This window comes from Procambarus clarkii, chromosome 57, assembly GCF_040958095.1.
Source record: "Procambarus clarkii isolate CNS0578487 chromosome 57, FALCON_Pclarkii_2.0, whole genome shotgun sequence".
Classification (NCBI taxonomy): domain Eukaryota; kingdom Metazoa; phylum Arthropoda; class Malacostraca; order Decapoda; family Cambaridae; genus Procambarus; species Procambarus clarkii.
Genome location: NC_091206.1, coordinates 9493871 through 9514983, shown reverse-complemented (window position 1 = coordinate 9514983; position 21113 = coordinate 9493871). Strand labels below are relative to the sequence as shown.

The following is a 21113-nucleotide window of genomic DNA, read 5'->3' as shown; positions in this document are numbered from 1 at the left end:
CACTGAAGTCTTTGGTCTTTTGGTAAGTCACTCTGAGGACTCTGCTCCCTCTAGTGATAACTTCCCTCCTCGTGTGCCTGCAGGAGCGACCACCACACTGTACGAGGTAAGGACCGGCGATGGCAGTCACAACACACATGGAACAATACATACACGCAACAGTAAAAGTTGGCCGCCAACACTGTTATGGAACAAGACACAAATAGGTAACAGATGACAGCTATACAACAAATACGGAACAACACACACATACACACGCACACACACACACACACACACACACACACACACACACACACACACACGCACACACACACACACACACACACACACACACACACACACACACATACTCACACACACACACACACAACAAATAACAAGGCAAATTAACTTGAAATTACCTATTGACAGAAAAAATCAGTTCATCCGCACATAAATTTATCGTCCCTTTATCTATCCTCACCTTTATCACCACCTCCGCTTATATTCCTTCTTTCCCAAATTATTCCAAAGTTTATCATGAATTGTTCAACGAAAACCCTTGTATATTGGTAATAGTATACTAACCTTACGGCCTGACAAACGCCAGAAACCACCTCATTATATATACACAAGGAAGTCACAATAACGCGAGATATCCGGGAAAAATCTTCTTTGCTACCACAGACACATGAAGACGGAGAAGGTACACGAACACACGGGCTCACGAACGCACACTCAACAACAACAATAAATAACTCCCTCTCGCCAAACAGAGAGAGAAACCAGCGCCCTTACGTAGCCATTTACGATTGTTCGCGGTGGGAATCGTATTCCAGGGACCTGCCCGAAACGCTACGCGTACTAGTGGCTGTACAAGAATGTAACAACTCTTGTATATATCTCAATTGGCCTGAATAAAAGCTGTAAAAATTAGCCAGGCTGCTAGCGGCACCAGTGACGCAGCCACCGACAGCCAGCCTGGCCTCCCGTATATACTGACAGCAACAGCAGTCCAGTCAGCTCTATTCTTAGGTCTTGGTGAGTAACAGGTAAGAAATAATATGAGAGCTCTGGTATGTATGTAACGAACCCTGGTGCACATAACGAGCCCTGGTGCACACAAAACCAGCCCTGGTGCACATAACGAGCCCTGGTGCACACAAAACCAGCCCTGGTGCACATAACGAGCCCTGATTCCAGTAAAATCCTGACACTGAAGCCAATACCGAAATACTAGTGTCCAGTACCCCTGTCACTGAGAACACAATAACCACCACCAACAAACAAGTAACCACTGCTCCTCCCCCGCAAAAAAAGGTAAACAGACTTAGGTTCTTCAGTTCGAGGTACTCACCGACGACGTTGAGGACGCCGAACTGGCTCTTGGCGACGATGGTGTTGACCTGACACATGTAGGTGCCGGCGTCCGTGGCGTTGACCCGAGAGAGGTGCAGGGTCCAGGTGCGGTGACCGTCGTGGGTCACATTGACCCGAGGGTTGCGGGTTATCACATGATCTTGTACCGTCAAGATGGCAGACTTGTCGAACGCTATCCACGCTACCTGCGGGAGAGAGAGAGAGAGAAAGATTTAGGCGTTGGGGACGTTGAAATGCCATGTATGCCTACCTGGGGGGGGATGGGAAGAGTCAAATGGGAATTTTCATGGATTCTGCGTCATTTGGGAGATGGGGAGAGATGGATTGAATGTTATCCTCACTACCTGGGAGGATGGGGGAGAGTTAGATGCTATCCACGCCACTTAGAATAATGTAAATGAGGAATTAAACACTACACGAGAGAGAGAGAGAGAGAGAGAGAGAGAGAGAGAGAGAGAGAGAGAGAGAGAGAGAGAGAGAGAGAGAGAGAGAGAGAGAGAGAGAGAGAGAGAGAGAGAGAGAAAGAGAGATAATCTAAAAATATATTTTTAAAATCTAAAAGACAAATTCTGTTTTCGTTAACGGTACTAACAAATCAACGGGAGAGGTCAAGGTGCCAAGTCACCGGAAACAATCCAACGTGACAAGATATGTACACTAAATTATCGTCCTCTCAACTTGACATTGGTGTCAGCAAAAATTACGGAAACAATTACTAACAACAGAATCGCTAAATTTCTAAAGGACCTCAACATCGCAGCGAACAACAGACACGGATTCTGAATATATTAATTCCTTTTTTGTAGTCTATTTCCAACCACAGACCACACACATATACAGTGCCAAGAGCACATATACAGTGCCAACCAGCACATATACAATGCCAACACCACATATACAGTGCCAACACCACATATACAGTGCCAACCAGTACATATACAGTGCCAACCAGTACATATACAGTGCCTACAACACATATACAGTGCCAACAGCACATATACAGTTCCGTCCGCCCTACACAGAGTTAAAGAGGTGATTGAAGGACTTTTACAATGATCATCAATTGTCAGTTTCCTTCGACCTGCAACTGGAAGACATTAGGTTAATGAGTATGACGTCAGCTTTTGCTCCTACGTCTGCCGACTCCAGTCGAGTCTGAAGAAGTTAGGCTAAAACTTCTTAACTTGCACTCTCTAGAAAATTGTAGAGGAAGATGGGGATATGACAGAGCGTTGAGGCAGGGGGACGCGACTGACCGTAGAGGATGTATAGGATGGGGGAGGGGACGATTGAGGGAGATATTTTATTATTTCTGCTATTTAGCATCATGTTCAAGGGACCCTACGACTATTATGTTAACGGCAGAGCTTTACCACAAGCCACATGCACACTTCAGTCCTCTGTGCTCATTGTATTCACACACCATGTAAACTTAACTTACTTAATCTATGTTCAAAGAGAGAGGTTTCTAATTCCCCGGGAACGCGTTTTGCATTTATTTTTGCACACGTTCAGGGAAATATTCGGACATAAAGGACAAAAATAGTGTTTATGGATTTGAGTCCCAGAATACTATTTGTCTTGTATTTCGGACATTTATTAATCGATTTTTAGACTTAATATCTCTACTAATCATGACACTTTTTTCATAATCATCTATAATAATTTTTTACGTAGATCATATTTATACAGTCATAGTGTTTCTTTTCTATTTTTTTCTATAGTTATTTTTTATATATTATATAGTTATTTTTATATATTATACAGTTATTTTTTTCTATAGTTATTTTTTATTTTTTAGAATATAAAAAATATTCAATTTTTTCTATTTTTTTCATAGTCTTCGTTATCATAGTCAAGGATGACTATGATAACGAAGACCTCAGTGTCTCAGTCCTTCACGTGTTGCTCCCTAACTTCCCTCCAGGGACCCGTGACGCATTATCAGCGACGAGACGAATTTAAGATTCGTTTGGCCAGCTTCGCTATTAAAACAAATCATATATAGGAAAATAAAAATATAATTATTTCAAACATCAAAAGAAGTTGTCGTGATACTAATGAAACAGATCCCAACACCATCTTTTGTCGTCATTAAGGCACAAATATCCGGCTTCTCTTCCGGTAAAGACATTTTAATGGATACTATATCAAAATATAGATTAAATATATATTAATCTTTCAGATTCAGTGCTCTGTAACTATGGAATAGAATGTCTGCGTGCTCGAATTTGCCTGAGGATGGTAGCCAGACACTTAAGGCTAGTCTCACTAAACTTTACAAGGTGACTACTGGTTGGTCATGAGGGGTCACGAGCGGCACGGGGTCGCCGCCCCCCTCTCCATGAACTGGCAAATGATACCAATTTCCAGACTCCAAATTCTAAATTCTAAATTCCAGACGCCATCCTCTCTAAGATTCATACAGGATATTATTTATTTACCTGATTAAATGTTAGTTTTTCTTCTGCATTATTTTTATTGACGAAGACAGTGATTAGTGAAGATGGTTACAGTGATGAAGGAGAAGTGGCGAGGAGTGAGGAAGGCGCTGATGAAGGGTAGCGAAGGGGGGAAATGATAGGGAAGGTGGTGAAGGTTTGGGAGGGTGGTGAAAGGTAGGAAAGGTGAAAGGTAGGGAAGGTGGTGAAGGGTAGAGAGGGTAGTGAAGGGTGGAGAGGGTAGTGAAGGGAAGAGAAGGTGGTGATGGTTAGGAAATGTGGAGAAGAAGAGGGAAAGTAATGGAGTAGTGACTGTAGATGGGGATCAGAAGGAGGAGATAGGGTAGGGGCGAGAAACGAGGGGGGGAGGTGAGAAGAAGGAAGGAGGGAATATGGGGGAGAATGGGGAAATAGGGAAGAAGAGGGGAGAGAGGGGGGGGGGGGGGACGAAAAGGAGAATGAATGAGTGGTGGGGGAAGGGGGAGACTCTACCAATCCCTGAAGATACCCCTTCTGATCAATATATGTAAGAAGTAATGACTGTTTACCTGCCTGTCTGTCTGTCTGTCTGTCTGTCTGTCTGTCTGTCTGTCTGTCTGTCTGTCTGTCTGTCTGTCTGTCTGTCTGTCTGAGGTACTGGACAGACGCAGACTGGTCGAGGTCCGTCTATTAAGAGGGGGGGGGGGGCAGACCCAACCGTGACCCCATCTCACCTAATCGCTGAAATTTGTGATTTATTTACTCGTAATTTATGAATATGAATTCACTATTACATTTTCTGAGAGAGAGAGAGAGAGAGAGAGAGAGAGAGAGAGAGAGAGAGAGAGAGAGAGAGAGAGAGAGAGAGAGAGAGAGAGAGAGAGGGGGGGGGGGAGGAAAGGAAAGAGACAGTGGAAGAGGGAGGGATGTTTGAAGAGAGAGAGAGAGGAAAAGGGGGAGATAGGAATATTTGAAGGGAAGGTGAGAGGGGGAGAGAAGCGAGTGGTGAGAGATGGGGGGAGAGAGAGGGATGTGAGGAAGCGGAAGAGAGACCCCAGACACTGACAAGTAACCTCCCCTCCCCCCTAAGTTAAATTATAAAATGAACTTGAGTTAATTATCAAACTTCTTCCCCAAGAGGAAAGGAACCTAATATAATTAGTTCTCTCAGAATCATTCAATAATACATATATATACACAAATATAAATATATACAACTGTATACATGCCCAATATATGTTTGTTTCATTTGAAGGAGAAATTAGATAGAACACAAAATATTTTGCAAGAGCCAGAATTGGAGATTTACGAACAGGGAAATGAAAATTTTAAATTGAAAAATACGAGAGAGCGAGCGACCGAGCGGTCTCTCGCTCGGTCTCTGTACAGAACACAGCCAGCGTTCTGTACAGAAAATACTGACACATACACTTTTCATGCACTCACTTTTGGTGCATAAACTATCACATGTACGCTGTTTGTATTGTTAAATTATATAATGCTGGTTTCTGTATCCTAGTGAACTATAAAACTATAATGCTACTATTATTCTTTGTTTACAATCACTGTTCCAACATATATTTTTGACGCTGCAGACGTATGCATTGTTAACCATTGTTCATAAATAAATTTTGGATAAATTTAATAATTCATATACTGTTAATGAATTGGCTGTTTTTATAAATAACCTAAAATTAATAATTTTTGTTGTTGCCATTAAAGTTATATAATAAAAAGTGAATATTTTAGATTATTTCGAACTTATTGCTGTATTTCTGTATGTTTTAAAACTGCCAGTTGCTGTATTCCTGTTATCTTGAAGATTCGCAGTTAGTTAGTTTAGTTCATTTATTATGCACCCCATAGCCATCTTGTGGGCGGTAGTGGAAAGGGTTACAGAGGCACATAATGGGCTCAGGGACTGAACCCCACAGTCCCTGAGCCCATTATGTGCCTCTGTAACCCTTTCCACTATTCGCAGTTGCTCGCCATATGGAAAGAACCGTCCAATATTTGCAACTAGCTTCTCTCTTCAACTAGAGACGATTGCAACTGTTGCAAGTCGATACCGTGCAGATTTAAATACACCAAAACCTTATTCACACAATCGACTTGATAATGGTCCAGGACGGACCGAAACGTCGTCGTCTCTTCACCTTCTAGTGTGTGGTCTGGTCAACACCAAAACTTTATTTTCGCATCGGCTCTATAGATTCGAATACCTTTAACTTAAGACGCTCTAGAGACACTGTCACCCGCCAAACTAACCAGAGGGTGGACAAGTTGTACGTTCTCGTCCCCCCGTCGGAACAAGTGTATCGTGATTGTTGAATATTAAAGGTAGCATCGCTGAATATTGAAGACGTCAACAGTTGTGATATTGGTGGAGACTGGGCCGCATTTTCGGTTGTAAAATCACAAGAGGTGGAAAGTGCGTTAGTGATTTTGGTGGTTTAGTTATAATCTTTTCCGGTAACAGGAAAGGAAACCTTGTAGACTCTCAGATGGAGTCGTATGGTCATGCTACGTGGAGCGTCTGGCCACACTGTGTGGGGCGTCTGGCCACACTGTGTGGGGCGTCTGGCTACACTGTATGGGGCGTCTGGCCACTCTGTGTGGGGCGTCTGGCCACTCTGTGTGGGGCGTCTGGCCACTCTGTGTGGGGCGTCTGGCCACTCTGTGTGGGGCGTCTGGCCACTCTGTGTGGGGCGTCTGGCCACTCTGTGTGGGGCGTCTGGCCACACTGTGTGGGGCGTCTGGCCACACTGTGTGGGGCGTCTGGCCACACTGTGTGGGGCGTCTGGCTACACTGTGTGGGGCGTCTGGCCACACTGTGTGGGGCGTTTGGCCACACTGTGTGGGGCGTCTGGCTACACTGTGTGGGGCGTCTGGCCACACTGTGTGGGGCGTTTGGCCACACTGTGTGGGGCGTCTGGCTACACTGTGTGGGGCGTCTGGCCACACTGTGTGGGGCGTCTGGCCACACTGTGTGGGGCGTCTGGCCACACTGTGTGGAGCGTCTGGCCACACTGTGTGGGGCGTCTGGCCACACTGTGTGGGGCGTCTGGCCACACTGTGTGGGGCGTCTGGCCACACTGTGTGGGGCGTCTGGCCACACTGTGTGGGGCGTCTGGCCACACTGTGTGGGGCGTCTGGCCACACTGTGTGGAGCGGACATACACTCGTTACATCAGCTAGTCTCTGGCGAATATAAAGTTTTATGTTCCGTAAATTCTTTTCCGGTTCGGATACCGTCAGATTTAGCCGCCTTATTGTTCGTTAATCCGGAGCGGAAACGGTCGGTAATGATCGCATTGCTCTATGAATTGTTAAATATTTAGAATTTGAGAATTTAAGTTATAATTACCTGTATCATTAGTCTATCATTCTATCATGCTATATAGACTGTGTTGTCTATCATTCCACATACATGATATTATACACCTGAGACTGATAAGGTAAGTATAGACAGGGTTGAGGACGCCGTGACTGGAACTCTTAACTCTGAGAACACTGCCTCTCTCTCTCTGGTACCCGATTCACGAAACAGTTACGCAAGCACTTACGAATGTGTACATCTTTCCTCAATCTTTGACGCCTTTGGTTACATTCATTAAACCGTTTACAAGCATGAAAACATCCCAATCAACTGTTGTTATTGTTATAAACAGCCTCCTGGTGCTTCGGAGCTCATTAACTGTTTAATAAGTGTAAACAAAGCCGCCAAAGATTGAGAAAAGATGTACAGGTTCGTAAGTGCTTGCGTAACTGGTTTATGAATCTGGTCCCACGTCGTCACCAGGCTTCTTCTAAATCAAACTCATCATAAATACGTCAAACACAAACAACGAAATTTTTGCTGTCAAAATAACTATATAATATGAAGATCATATTTGTTTACCCTGAAATAGCCGCTCCTTCTCTCGATTTGCCATTCAGAAAAAAAACAACTACTCAACCTAACCGGAAACGAGTGTACCCAAGCAACCCACCTAACCTATCGAGCCCGACTTATAGAAAACGTCAATTTGACTGTGATCTAATGTTTAGTATAATATATTTATACCAGATTGGTCAAAACCGTTAAAAATACAATATTTTAAGGGAAGGAGGTTGGGGGGGGGGGTGAATGGCTTGGAGCCCCTTTAAGGATTGGGTCATTCAGCGTTACCATGACGACCAAAAATAGGACCAAACATGTGTGGTACTAATCACCCAGGTTTTGTACTCACCCACTCCACACCCCGTCCTCCATCCCCCCCTCCTCGTCTCCCCTTTTTCCAAAACAAAAGTTGTCTCGTTCATTTAAAGTTGGTGTCATTTGCCGATCAGGAGGTGAGCTGATCGGCCACTCTCAGCGCCTCTCCTCCGGGTCTCTTCTCGTCTGGCTGAGTTTGTGAAATCAACCGCTAAGTTCTCTCACTTTTTCTACCGTGTTTTCTCTCTCTCTCTCTCTCTCTCTCTCTCTCTCTCTCTCTCTCTCTCTCTCTCTCTCTCTCTCTCTCTCTCTCTCTCTCTCTCTCTCTCTCTCTCTATTTCTCTCTCTCTCCTATTTGTGGACGTGCACCTGTATATATTCACTTAGCTGTGCTTGCGGGGGTTGAGCTCTGCTCTTTCTGCCCGCCTCTCAACTGTCAATCAATCAACTGTTATTAACTACTTTTTTTTCCCTCCACACACACACACACACACACACACACACACACACACACACACACACACACACACACACACACACACACACACACACACACACCCAGGAAGCAGCTTATAGCAGCTGTCTAACTCCCAGGTACCTATTTACTGCTAGGTAACAGGAGCATCAGTGGTTAAGGAAACTATGCCCATCTGTCTCCGCCGGGTGCCGGGATCGAACTCCGGTCCCTAGGTCCACGAGGCTAGAGAGCTGTCCACTCGGTCACCCAGCCCCGACCACACGCACACTCACCCTGTGTGTGTGTGACCCACACCCCTAGCAACCCCTGAATGTGTGTGCTGGGATATCCCAGCTCCTGCCTGGCTTCCAGACTCGTATACCTCTCTTGATAGCCTCCTGCGGGTCCCCGGACACAGATCTAATACCGTTTTCTCTGTCTCATTTGGCCCCGAGCATAAATATTTTAAGAGGATTTAGTCTCGGTCTTAACCGGAGACGTATCAATAATAACGGGATAACCAAGAGCGCGGGTACTGTAGGATACCAGGGAGTGGTGTGGCCGGTTGGTGAAGCGTCCCAACTGACCGGTTGGTGAAGCGTCCCAACTGGCCGGTTGGTGAAGCGTTCCCAACTGGCCGGTTTGTGACGCGTCCCAACTGGCCGGTTGGTGAAGCGTCCCAACTGGCCGGTTGGTGAAGCGTCCCAACTGGCCGGTTTGTGAAGCGTCCCAACTGGCCGGTTGGTGAAGCGTCCCAACTGGCCGGTTGGTGAAGCGTCCCAACTGGCCGGTTGGTGAAGCGTCCCAACTGGCCGGTTGGTGAAGCATCCCAACTGGCTGGTTGAACCTTAGTTCAAGCTTGAACAAATCCACAAGGGCCGTGACGAGGATTCGAACCTATGTCCGAGAGCATCTCAGATGCTGCCTTAATCGACTGAGCTACGACATGGATAAGAATTGCAACCAGAAATTCTACTGAATTTACTTGGATCCTGCAGCCTCTCCGAGACACAAACCAGGATTTTACATAACTCCCCCCATGCACTCAAGCTATGTCAATAGGCCGTTCTACCTCTTCGCCCTTACATCAGCCCTTGTGGATTTGTTCATATGATGCATCACGCTATTGTGATTTCTGTGTGTAATGAATGAGAGGCGGGACCAAAGAGCCAGAGCTCAACCCCCGCATGCACAAGTAGGTGAGTACAACTATGTGTAGTACACACACACACACACACACACACACACACACACACACACACACACACACACACACACACACACACACACACACACACAAGGATCGGTGCTGGGACCAATCCTCTTTCTAATTTACGTAAATGATATGTTTACAGGAGTGGAATCATACATGTCAATGTTTGCAGATGACGCAAAATTAATGAGAAGAGTTGTGACAGACGAGGATTGTAGGATCCTCCAAGAGGACTTAAACAGGCTGCAGAGATGGTCAGGGAAATGGCTACTGGAGTTTAACACCAGTAAATGTAAAGTTATGGAAATGGGATCAGGTGACAGGAGACCAAAGGGACAGTACACAATGAAGGGGAACAGCCTACCTGTAACGATTCGAGAAAGAGACCTGGGAGTGGATGTGACACCTAATCTAACTCCTGAGGCACATATAAATAGGATAACGACAGCAGCGTACTCTACACTGGCGAAAATTAGAACTTCATTCAGAAACCTAAATGAGGAAGCTTTTAGGGCGCTTTACACTGCCTACGTGAGACCCGTCTTAGAGTATGCCGCGCCATCAAGGAGCCCCCACCTGAAGAAACACATAAAGAAACTGGAAAAGGTTCAGAGGTTTGCGACGAGGCTTGTCCCAGAGCTACGAGGGATGGGATATGAAGAGCGGCTGAAGGAACTGAACCTTACGACACTAGAGAAAAGAAGGGAGAGAGGAGATATGATAGGGACATATAAAATACTCAGGGGAATTGACAAAGTGGAAATAGATGAAATGTTCACACGTAATAATAACAGAACGAGGGGACATGGGTGGAAACTGGAAACTCAGATGAGTCACAGAGATGTTAGGAAGTTTTCTTTTAGCGTGAGAGTAGTAGAAAAATGGAATGCACTTGGGGAACAGGTTGTGGAAGCAAATACTATTCATACTTTTAAAACTAGGTATGATAGGGAAATGGGACAGGAGTCATTGCTGTAAACAACCGATAGCTAGAAAGGCGGGATCCAAGAGTCAATGCTCGATCCTGCAAGCACATATAGGTGAGTACATATAGGTGAGTACACACACACACACACACACACACACACACACACACACAATGCAGTATTGGTACAACTTGGATAAAATACTGCGAATTTTAGAGAATAATTGTGTACACAAGACTAGCTACGTATAGAAAACGAATGAATGCATGAATAAACTAATAAATATAACTGAACAGGTGAATAAATTTATACATTTGAAAATAGAGCGAATCAATGAATACGTGAAAAGAGAATTTATTAATAAATAAATATATGAATGAATGAATGTTTAAGTGAATTTACTATGTGAAAAAGCGAACAATTTGGCAAAAACAATGCAAATTTTAAACTGAATAATAATAAGCGAATGAAAATATAATCAAAACAGGTCGCCCACTCAAGGGTCGGTATGAAACGTACTAACCTGGAGGTGACGAGGGTGTTGAAATACAAGGAATTGACCCCCCGTGTCATGACCTATGGCCTATCGTTAAGAAAATCGACAGAATTCTCCATCGTGTCTAAGTGTGGAGGCTAGAATTGAATCCGATGGTTTGACAGAAAACAACAAGTAGCTCTCTATCCCGTCCACTGCCGTCACCGGTCAGTCTGTCTACCATAAAGCACCAATAATGACTCTTGATCACAATTTCCGCACCGTCCAGCGCTGCATGGTGGGCTAGGATAGTGAATGTCACTACATCTTCCCATCCAAGGTCGACAAGTTCACCATATTTTCCTCAAGCGACTCTTCCAGCCGCTGAGCTAATACACTGCTTGCTGTGGAGGGAGCCTTTGTTATTGTGGTGACTGTGGGGGGAGCCTTTGTTATTGTTGTGACTGTGGGGGGAGCCTTTGTTATTGTGGTGACTGTAGGGGGAGCCTTTGTTATTGTGGTGACTGTGGGGGAGCCTTTGTTATTGTTGTGACTGTGGGGGGAGCCTTTGTTATTGTGGTGACTGTGGGGGGAGCCTTTGTTATTGTGGTGACTGTGGGGGGAGCCTTTGTTATTGTTGTGACTGTGGGGGGAGCCTTTGTTATTGTGGTGACTGTGGGGGGAGCCTTTGTTATTGTGGTGACTGTGGGGGAGCCTTTGTTATTGTGGTGACTGTGGGGGAGCCTTTGTTATTGTGGTGACTGTGGGGGGAGCCTTTGTTATTGTGGTGACTGTGGGGGGAGCATTGACTGCGCCCAAATTTATCGGAGCGTTTGTAGTCTTGGTCTGCGACTCTGATTGGCTCTTTATTCCCGCCACCATTCACGCAGCTCTGGGCCCATAACCACGCCAACTAGCCATTCCATTTACCTGGGCTCTAGGAGACTCGAACCGGGGTCTCCACGTGTGTGAAGCCGAAGCTCTATCGACCGAACTATTGAGTATTTTTATTTTTATACACCAACTGTCGTCGGCCTCGTTTCCTTCTGCAACAGTTTAAGAAGCCCGTCCTCCAAACAAAGACCCAAAAGTGATTCCATGCACCCGCCAAACCCCCAGGTTTGGCGGGTGCCAAACCCGCCAATTAAACGGGTTAAATACAAACCCGTGTATTTAAGTCACAAATTTTATCTTAAATTGGCGCAACGAGTTAACATATCCTGATGCCTGTCCGTAACATACCTAGAGCACAGGGAGCTAGACCTTCACTCCCTCGTAGTCACTGTTAGGTTAGCACTGTCAACCATTCCAACCCCCCCCCCGTACCCCGTCCACCGTCACCATCCCCGTCCACCGCCACCCACACAACCAAATTAAAAGTAGAACCGGAACACATAACAATCCACCTTAAAAATTCGTAAAAAATATCTAAAGCCCGAATAGTTCAATTAAAACGCATCAGATAGAACAAGGCCAGTATTCGGGGCACCAAGAACTAGACCTCACTTCCTCGTGGTCACCAATAGGTAGGTGGTGATAGGTAAGTAACTCCATCACTACATCCCCCCCCCTTTCTCTCCCTCCATCACCCCCTCCCCTTGCATCACCTTCCTCACCACAGCGACGCAGACGAAGCCACTCCCACTAATGGTGCGTCCCTCTGAATGATCGCACCACGCAAGTTATTTAACCCGGGAACAACTCGGTCCTTCAAGGGAAAACGGGACCCCAGAAGTTAAAAGCGATCCGACCTCTTTTTTGACCACTACAACCGTTCAGAGACAGACATAACCAGTCAACAGTTAATACAACCCCATCCTCAATGATTTAGGATTTTGCCCATTTCTCACTTTCAAATTAGTTTATGTACTATATTATTATATTTAAAATATGTTCTGTTCAATAATCTTATATTCAGGCGATGAGTCACAATAACGTGGCTAAAGTATGATGACAAGACCACACACTAGAATGTGAAGGGACGACGTTTCGGTCCGTCCTGGACCATTCTCAAGTCGATTCGGGACGACGACGTTTCGGTCCGTCCTGGACCATTCTCAAGTCGATTCTCATCGACTTGAGAATGGTCCAGGACGGACCGAAACGTCGTCGTCCCTTCACATTCTAGTGTGTGGTCTTGTCATCAATCTTATATAGATGTAGCCCCTATTGTGTGAATTGGTTGATTAATGACAAGAAAATAGGACGCCAGTTTGAAGAAGTATGGAGCCAGCGAGGCCTCAACACTTGCATACCAATATTGTATTACGCAAACTCTCCTTCAACTTCAGGACACCGTACGTATGTTTGCTCAGCTGCAGTGATAACTGTGCAAGTATTTCCAGCCATTGCTGGGCATTATACTACTTGTCGTGTATGTGGTGTATTATACTACTTGTCGTGTATGTGGTGTATTATACTACTTGTCGAGCATGTGGTGTATTATACTACTTGTCGTGTATGTGGTGTATTATACTACTTGTCGAGCATGTGGTGTATTATACTACGTGTCGCGCATGTGGTGTATTATACTACGTGTCGTGTATGTGGTGTATTATACTACGTGTCGCGCATGTGGTGTATTATACTACGTGTCGCGCATGTGGTGTATTATACTACGTGTCGTGTATGTGGTGTATTATACTACGTGTCGCGCATGTGGTGTATTATACTACGTGTCGCGCATGTGGTGTATTATACTACGTGTCGCGCATGTGGTGTATTATACTACTTGTCGTGTATGTGGTGTATTATACTACGTGTCGTGTGTGTGGTGTATTATACTACATGTCGTGTATGTGGTGAATTATACTTCGTATCGTGTGTGTGGTGTATTATACTACTTGTCGAGCATGTGGTGTCGTGTATGTGCTGTATTATACTACGTGTCACGCATATGGTGTATTCCTTCTACTTCTTCCCGTCATCTACCTGCGCGTCACCTGTCATCCGCCCGGTAACTGCCTGGTCCGTCACTCGCCCCGCAGTTATCCACTCGCTGTGTCACCCAGCCATCCCCACCACCTGCCCGCTGCCCTCCTCGTCACCAGGATCTGAACCTAGTGCCCCCTGTTACTGTGAAGGTTGATGTCACAGGATCCTGGTACCTCTAGCGAGCGAGAGTTGACCCCACTGTTTGGGCAGTCGACGAGGGGTACCTCTACAGTACCGCTTATACCCAATGATGAATCCTGAAAGTTGTATCTAGGTTCAAAATAGTTTCCTGAGTAACGACGCGTTGAGGAGCATTGATGTAGTTTGATGTTTACATTAAGACGCTGCTGTAAGTATAGGCAGAGTAAAATATATATATATATATATATATATATATATATATATATATATATATATATATATATATATATATATATATATATATATATATATATATATATATTACTCTGCCTATTATATATATATATATATATATATATATATTATATATATATATATGTATATGCGGAAAAACCCACAAAGAAATGGGGAAGAGAGATGAACGTTTCGGCCTGTTAAAGCCGTTGTCAACACCAGACTTTAACAACGACTTTAACAGGCCGAAACGTTCATCTCTCTTCCCCATTTCTTTGTGGTTTTCCGCATACAAATGATCAGTGTTTAGTGATCGTCAATTGTATATATATATATATATATATATATATATATATATATATATATATATATATATATATATATATATATATATATATATATATATATATATATATATCAGGAGAAGCTGGTTGGGGATTTAAACCTAAAAGGGAGCTCTGGGTGTTGCACCAGACTTCAGGTAAGAGGCAGATTTTTTCGAATGATACCTGAATGTTTGGAACAAAAACAGTCTCAACAATAGAGATGGGAATACCCAGGTCTAGTTCAACTTCATCCTTGTTACATGCTAATTTGACAGCTACGTCTATGTAACCATGATGAGCGATATATATGCGCGAGATGGTATTCTTAGAAAAGAGATTCTTAACCTTTATTCTTTGCACCGTTTAGGTTATCTAGAACTATTATGAGGTTCTTGCTTGTCAGTTTTGCAGACGTGCCCAGAGAGCAGACTTTGACTACTCCTCCTGGTGTGTGTAGTGTGTGTGGGGGTGGTAGTTGCTGTCCTGCCCGACGCTCCAGAGTCATCCTGCTCTCAACTCTATGTAGCACACACTAACTGATCCCCTCCCCGACCTACAGCTTTGGTGTTGGTTTTTGCCATTGGAACGCAACTCTCTTCCTCTTCCTCGACCTCCTCCTCCTCCTCGACCTCCTCCGGGCACGACTCACTCCCTGCGCGATGATTACTGATGGAGGGATATTTTCACACTTAAAAAAAAACACCCCTGGGAGATTTAGTGTGAGCGTAGAGGGTCGTGTCCCTTCATCACCCTTAAGAAACACTGACTTCCCTCCACTCGCATCACCACCCTCCACCACTATCATCACCAGAATCCCTCCTCCCTTCCCTTCCTTCTACCTACCTACCTCCTCCTTTCCCTCCAGCATCATTCTCCCTCTCCAGTCTCATCCCTATATCCCTGTCACCCCCTCCCTCGCTGCCTCCCCTCCCTCGCTGCCACCCCTCCCTACCCCCCTCCAGCGACGCGACCATTCCCTGCCGCTTTATTAAACACTAAACACGGCACAAAATTATCCAGCACATTTTTACAGGTGTAGCTGACTTGGGCGGCGCTGCCACTCGCATTACGCCGCCAGTATTAACGTGTAAACCTGGGCGGGGGGGGGGGGGGGGTGGTGGAGGGGTGGGTGGGGGGGTTGGGGGGGTTGAAGGGTCACCGGGGGTGGGGGGGTGAAGGGTCACCGGGGGTGTAGGGAGGGGGGAAGGAGAAAAGAGGAGAGAGGGACAGAAAGAGGAGGGAGAGAGATGAAATGAAAAAGAGTGGGAAGCAAAAAAAAAAAAAAAAAAATTAGGATAAATGGGTTTAATGAATATAAACGGGAATTTAAAGTTTAAATAGTATGGCTAAAAAAAAGGAGAAAGAAACAGGAGCCCATAGGACTCCCAAAGACGCCCAAGATGGACACGAGACCTGCAGACCATCATAGCCTGAAAGACCACATGACCGAGTACAGACAGCTGGTGTGGCGTCTGTAACGCCGTGACAATAGTGTGAGCACGACCAGAGTGACCTGGGGGGGGGTCAATGAGCAGGGAGGGGAGAGAGAGAGAGAGAGAGAGAGAGAGAGAGAGAGAGAGAGAGAGAGAGAGAGAGAGAGAGAGAGAGAGAGAGAGAGAGAGAGAGAGAGAGAGAGAGAGAGAGGGAGAGAGAGAGAGAGAGAGAGAGAGAGAGAGAGAGAGAGAGAGAGAGAGAGAGAGAGAGAGAGAGAGAGAGAGAGAGAGAGAGAGTCTCTCTCTCTCTCCCTCTCTTACAGGAGCAGGCGACTGTTGACACCTGTTTGCTAGCTGAGAGTCTGCCCTTCCCATAGCTCATGATATCTATTACTTCTCCCCTGGAATACGACCCGCTAAACGTTTAACAACCAGGTACCCAATCACTGCTGGTGAACAGAGGCGTACAATTAACGATTGGCGTCTAGTCAATTGTCCCGAGCCAGGATACGAACCTAGGAAAAGTCGCTAGCAAAGCGCGGTGTGAATGTGTTACCATTGGGCTACTGAGGACTTTGCAACTGTACCCAACATACCATTATTGAAGTAAACATGTAAATAACGATGTATACAAATGTATACGCAGAAGTATATGTCTAGAGAGGAAACAACAGAGTAAACTTAATTCCTAACTTTAGCAAAGGGTGATACAGGAACAGTGCAACATAGACAGAAACCTTACTATCCAATTGAACCACTGACACATTATAAATATTTATAAAAAGGATAGTGAACAACTAGAAAGTGCTCATTTGTTTAGAAGTAGAGAAGGGTTCCATTTTCAGTCTTAAATACTCATTCTCGAAAAAATTCAACCAGGTTAGCACACACACACACGCACACACATATACACATACACACACGCACACAGCACACACACACACACACACACACACACACGCACACACACACACACACACACACACACACACACACACACACACACACACACACACACACACACGCACACACACACACACACACACACACACACACACACACACACACACACACACACACACACCCTTATGGTAAGAAACAGACTTAAAAACTCGCATGGCAAAACAAGAACTGAAAAGGAAAACTGATTGGAACACTGAGATGAAAGGAATAAACTATGTTGAAAGGTGGGCAGGTAGATGGCGTGTTGAAGGGTGGGGGTGAGGGAGAAAGTGATTGCTCGACATAGGTTGAATGACGGTCGAAGAATGGTAAAATAATGATCCCAAAAAATTGAATTATGACCACAAAAAACTAGAATGATGGTCCACAAAAGAATCAGTGATGATCTAAGTAAAAAAAATCACAGAATGATTAACAGAGAACAGAATAACTACAGAATTGCAAAAAAGCAGAACAATAACCAGAGATAGCATTAAAGTTTAAAAAAGCTAAAATGGAGGGACAACGATAGAATTACTGCCAGACAAAAATTGTAGTATGACGGAGAGAGAATTAGAACGATGCCCGGAGATGGGCGTGACAACAGCCTAAAGAACAGGAAAGAATGAGGCATAAAGATTACAAGGTAAGAATGACGATCTGGCAAGGAACGCATGACATTCACAGATTCACAGACGGAACAAAACCTCGAGAGGAAAATCACAGTTTACGGGAATTAATGCATCGCCTATTGTACACTATATCCCAGAGTGACGTTGGTTGGACGTAGCATCAACGTTATAAGCGTTGATTCTACGTTGATGTCGTTGATTCGGTGCTGAATTGTCGTTGCTGCTGGGTATTGTAACCATCGGAAAAACGAGTCATTTTCTGCAGATGGAACTATCGGAAAAGTGACTAGAAATTAGTTTAGACAAATGTTAGAAGCTTTGGAAATATTTGTAACCACGAAGCGAAGTTTAACATGTGTAATTTTAGAGAAATATTTTGGAAAATTGTTCAGAGATCACCAGTCAAATGGGTGTTACGGAAGCTGTTAAAAGAGATCACCAGTCAAATGGATGTTACGGAAGCTGTAAAGAGAGATCACCAGTCAAATGGATGTTACGGAAGCTGTAAAGAGAGATCACCAGTCTAATGGGTGTTACGGAAGCTGTTAAGAGATATCACCAGGCCAATGGGGCGCCACCTGCGACATGCTCACAATACCAGATTTCTGCTCAGTTGTAATGGGGTGACCTACGAGGACGAATTACCCCAAATACCTCTCTCCCTCTATTCTCCAAATTGCTCAAGAAAACGTTCTTGGCTTTTCTTCGAGAACAAATTCTTCTTCAAAATTTCATCACAGTTAGGGGCTGTGTTTCGTAAAGGCACAACACGTGAACTTTGATTCTAAGCGGTTCAACAGACTACTTCCTACACATCTACTCTACAGTTGCTATTGGTACTCTGTATTTTGAAACATGGGTTTAAATATCAATGCGATCAGAAGATCCTGAATACGCCAAAAACACTGTAATTTGTATTGTGGGGTAATTAGTGGAAAGGAAAAGGTCGAAAGTTTAGGAGTGTTTGTATGTATGGACCTGGATCACGTTTGGGCCCAAGAAAACACTGCTGCTGATCCTCAAACGAGTCTAAATGGAAATAAATTTTTCTCAACTATCGGTGAAAGAAAAAGATTTAAGCCAGTTATTATGGCAACGCTGAAATCTCTGGTTGATGACTTCAGAAGGTGAAACAGAAACAATTTATATATATGGCAATGGGGAGAGAGGAGAGCGGGAGAGAGGGACAGACGGGCAGAGTGAGACAGGACAGAGAGAGAGGGGCAGAGTGAGAGAGAGACAGAGGGACGGAGGGATAGAAAGAGAGAGAAAGGGAGAGAGAGAGAGGGAGAGAGAGAGAGGGAGAGGGAGATAGAAAGAGAGTGAGAAAGAAAGAAACATTCAGACAGAAAGATATAGGCAGAGATAGGCAAAGATAAAGAGGCAAAGAGGCAGACAGAAGGAGCGAGAAAAGAGACAGTGAGGGAATGACGAAACTAATAAATGGGAGGGAGAGGGACCAAGAGTTTTAAGAGAGCAGAATAGTGAAAGGTTTCACGGCGAATACTGATGGTTGGGGAGGGGGGAGGGGGGGGAAGGTGACGGTAGAGAAGGGTGTGTGGAGGCGTGGTGGGACACAGACACACTGCAGGCGTGTGTGTGGAGGCGTAGTGGGGCACAGACACACTGCAGGCGTGTGTGTGGAGGCGTGGTGGGACACAGACACACTACAGGCGTGTGTGTGGAGGCGTGGTGGGACACAGACACACTACAGGCGTGTGTGTGGAGGCGTGGTGGGACACAGACACACTACAGGCGTGTGTGTGGAGGCGTGGTGGGACACAGACACACTGCAGGAGTGTGTGAAGGCGTGGCAGAGCGCTAGCAAGAGAGGTGATGGACAAGAGTGAAATAATACAACTGCAAAAAAAAAAGGGAATATATAACCTCCTTTACTTTTGATATATGCTACAAGTCACCGTAGTTACTTATGACTTATGGTCCCCGTACTTTTCATGGCCTAGAGCATAATAAGAGTCAAAGCTTTAAAGCTTTACTCATATCAAACCATCGCTAATCATGCTACTGGTTGACTATCTGTTGATGATTTCAAGGATCGACGCGCCCGCGGCCCGGTCTCTGACCAGGTCTCCTAGTTTCTGGTCTTATCAACCAGTCTGTTGGATGCGGCTGCTCGTAGCCTGACGTACAAGTCACAGCCTGGTTGAGCAGGTATCCTTTTGAAGGTCCTTTACTAGTTCTCTCTTGAACACTGCGAAAGGTCGGCCAGTTATGCCCCGTATGTGTAGGGGAAGAGTGTTGAAAAATCTTCGGGCTTTGATGTTGATCGAGTTCTCTCTCAGGGAACATATTGCACCTCGGCTTCTCATCGTATTTTTCACACTGCAGGTGGATTTGCGTAAAGAATGACATGTCGCCGTTTTCAATTATTTGCATATTTTCGGTAATACATTATCCACTGATTCCCACACAATTAAGAAAAAAGTCTATCACACCTTGCCTATAATATTTGTTCATGTCATTACCCTCAGCAGGTATCCCACTGTACAAGAGGGTAGTGAAGTGAGTGGGGCAAGCATGGGAGGTAGGGTGGCTGGCGATGAGTCACAATAACGTTGCTAAAGTATGTTGACCAGACCACACACTAGAAGGTGAAGGGACGACGACGTTTTGGTCCAGGACGGACCGAAACGTCGTCGTCCCTTCACCTTCTAGTGTGTGGTGTGGTCAACAAGGGGTGGCTCTCTGTGGTCAGTGCCTGGTAGGAAAGTAGCAGGTGGAGGAGGAAGGGGGATTGGGTACCTCCATATACCCTTCCCACAAATACATATATTGATGTATTAACTAGATGGGACACAAATTTATAAATATAATTGTCATTTAACATGCATGACTTATTTATTACATCTAATATTAGCTGCGTGGCTAAAAAATAAAAAAATCAGTGATCCGTCAGACTGTCTCATTCACTTTCGTGCCTGACAGCTGAGTGGACAGAGTTCAGTATTCATAATCCTGTGGTCCGAGATCGATGCCCGGCGATGGCGGAAACAAATGGGCAGAGCTTCTTCTATCCTGATGCTTCTGTTCATCTAGCAGTAAATATGAACATAAACAACAGCATTGCCTCAGTACAGCTCTCATATTTCTTAATACAACAGCGAGGATAGATTGACTTCATACTACATAATACATCGTGTTGATTGATTGCACTCTAAGGTATAATTTTTTTTATCATAATCACAATGTAATATCAGGTGTCACTTGCTACAACAAAATTAACAAAAAATATTTAATAACTGATTAGAATATAAGATACTCGCTCAAAGACAAAACTTTCGGTGTTGGATATACAAAAAAAATCTTTGGAACTTTTAAATTCCAAATTGTGAGTCATAGTTCGCGTCCATCCTACGATGCAAGGAGGAAAAAAAAAGGTAAAATGAATTTCCTTAAAAC

The 21113-nt window shown here is 44.7% G+C and overlaps 1 protein-coding gene across 1 annotated transcript in view; it reads right to left on the bottom strand.

The window, feature by feature from the left end:
- Positions 1-21113, bottom strand: part of LOC123745073 (lachesin) — a 443149-nt gene that overhangs the window by 118550 nt on the left and 303486 nt on the right. The window contains exon 3 of the mRNA XM_069306239.1: positions 1340-1547. Coding sequence (XP_069162340.1) covers positions 1340-1547 — 208 coding nt within the window. The remainder of the gene's footprint in view (positions 1-1339; positions 1548-21113) is intronic.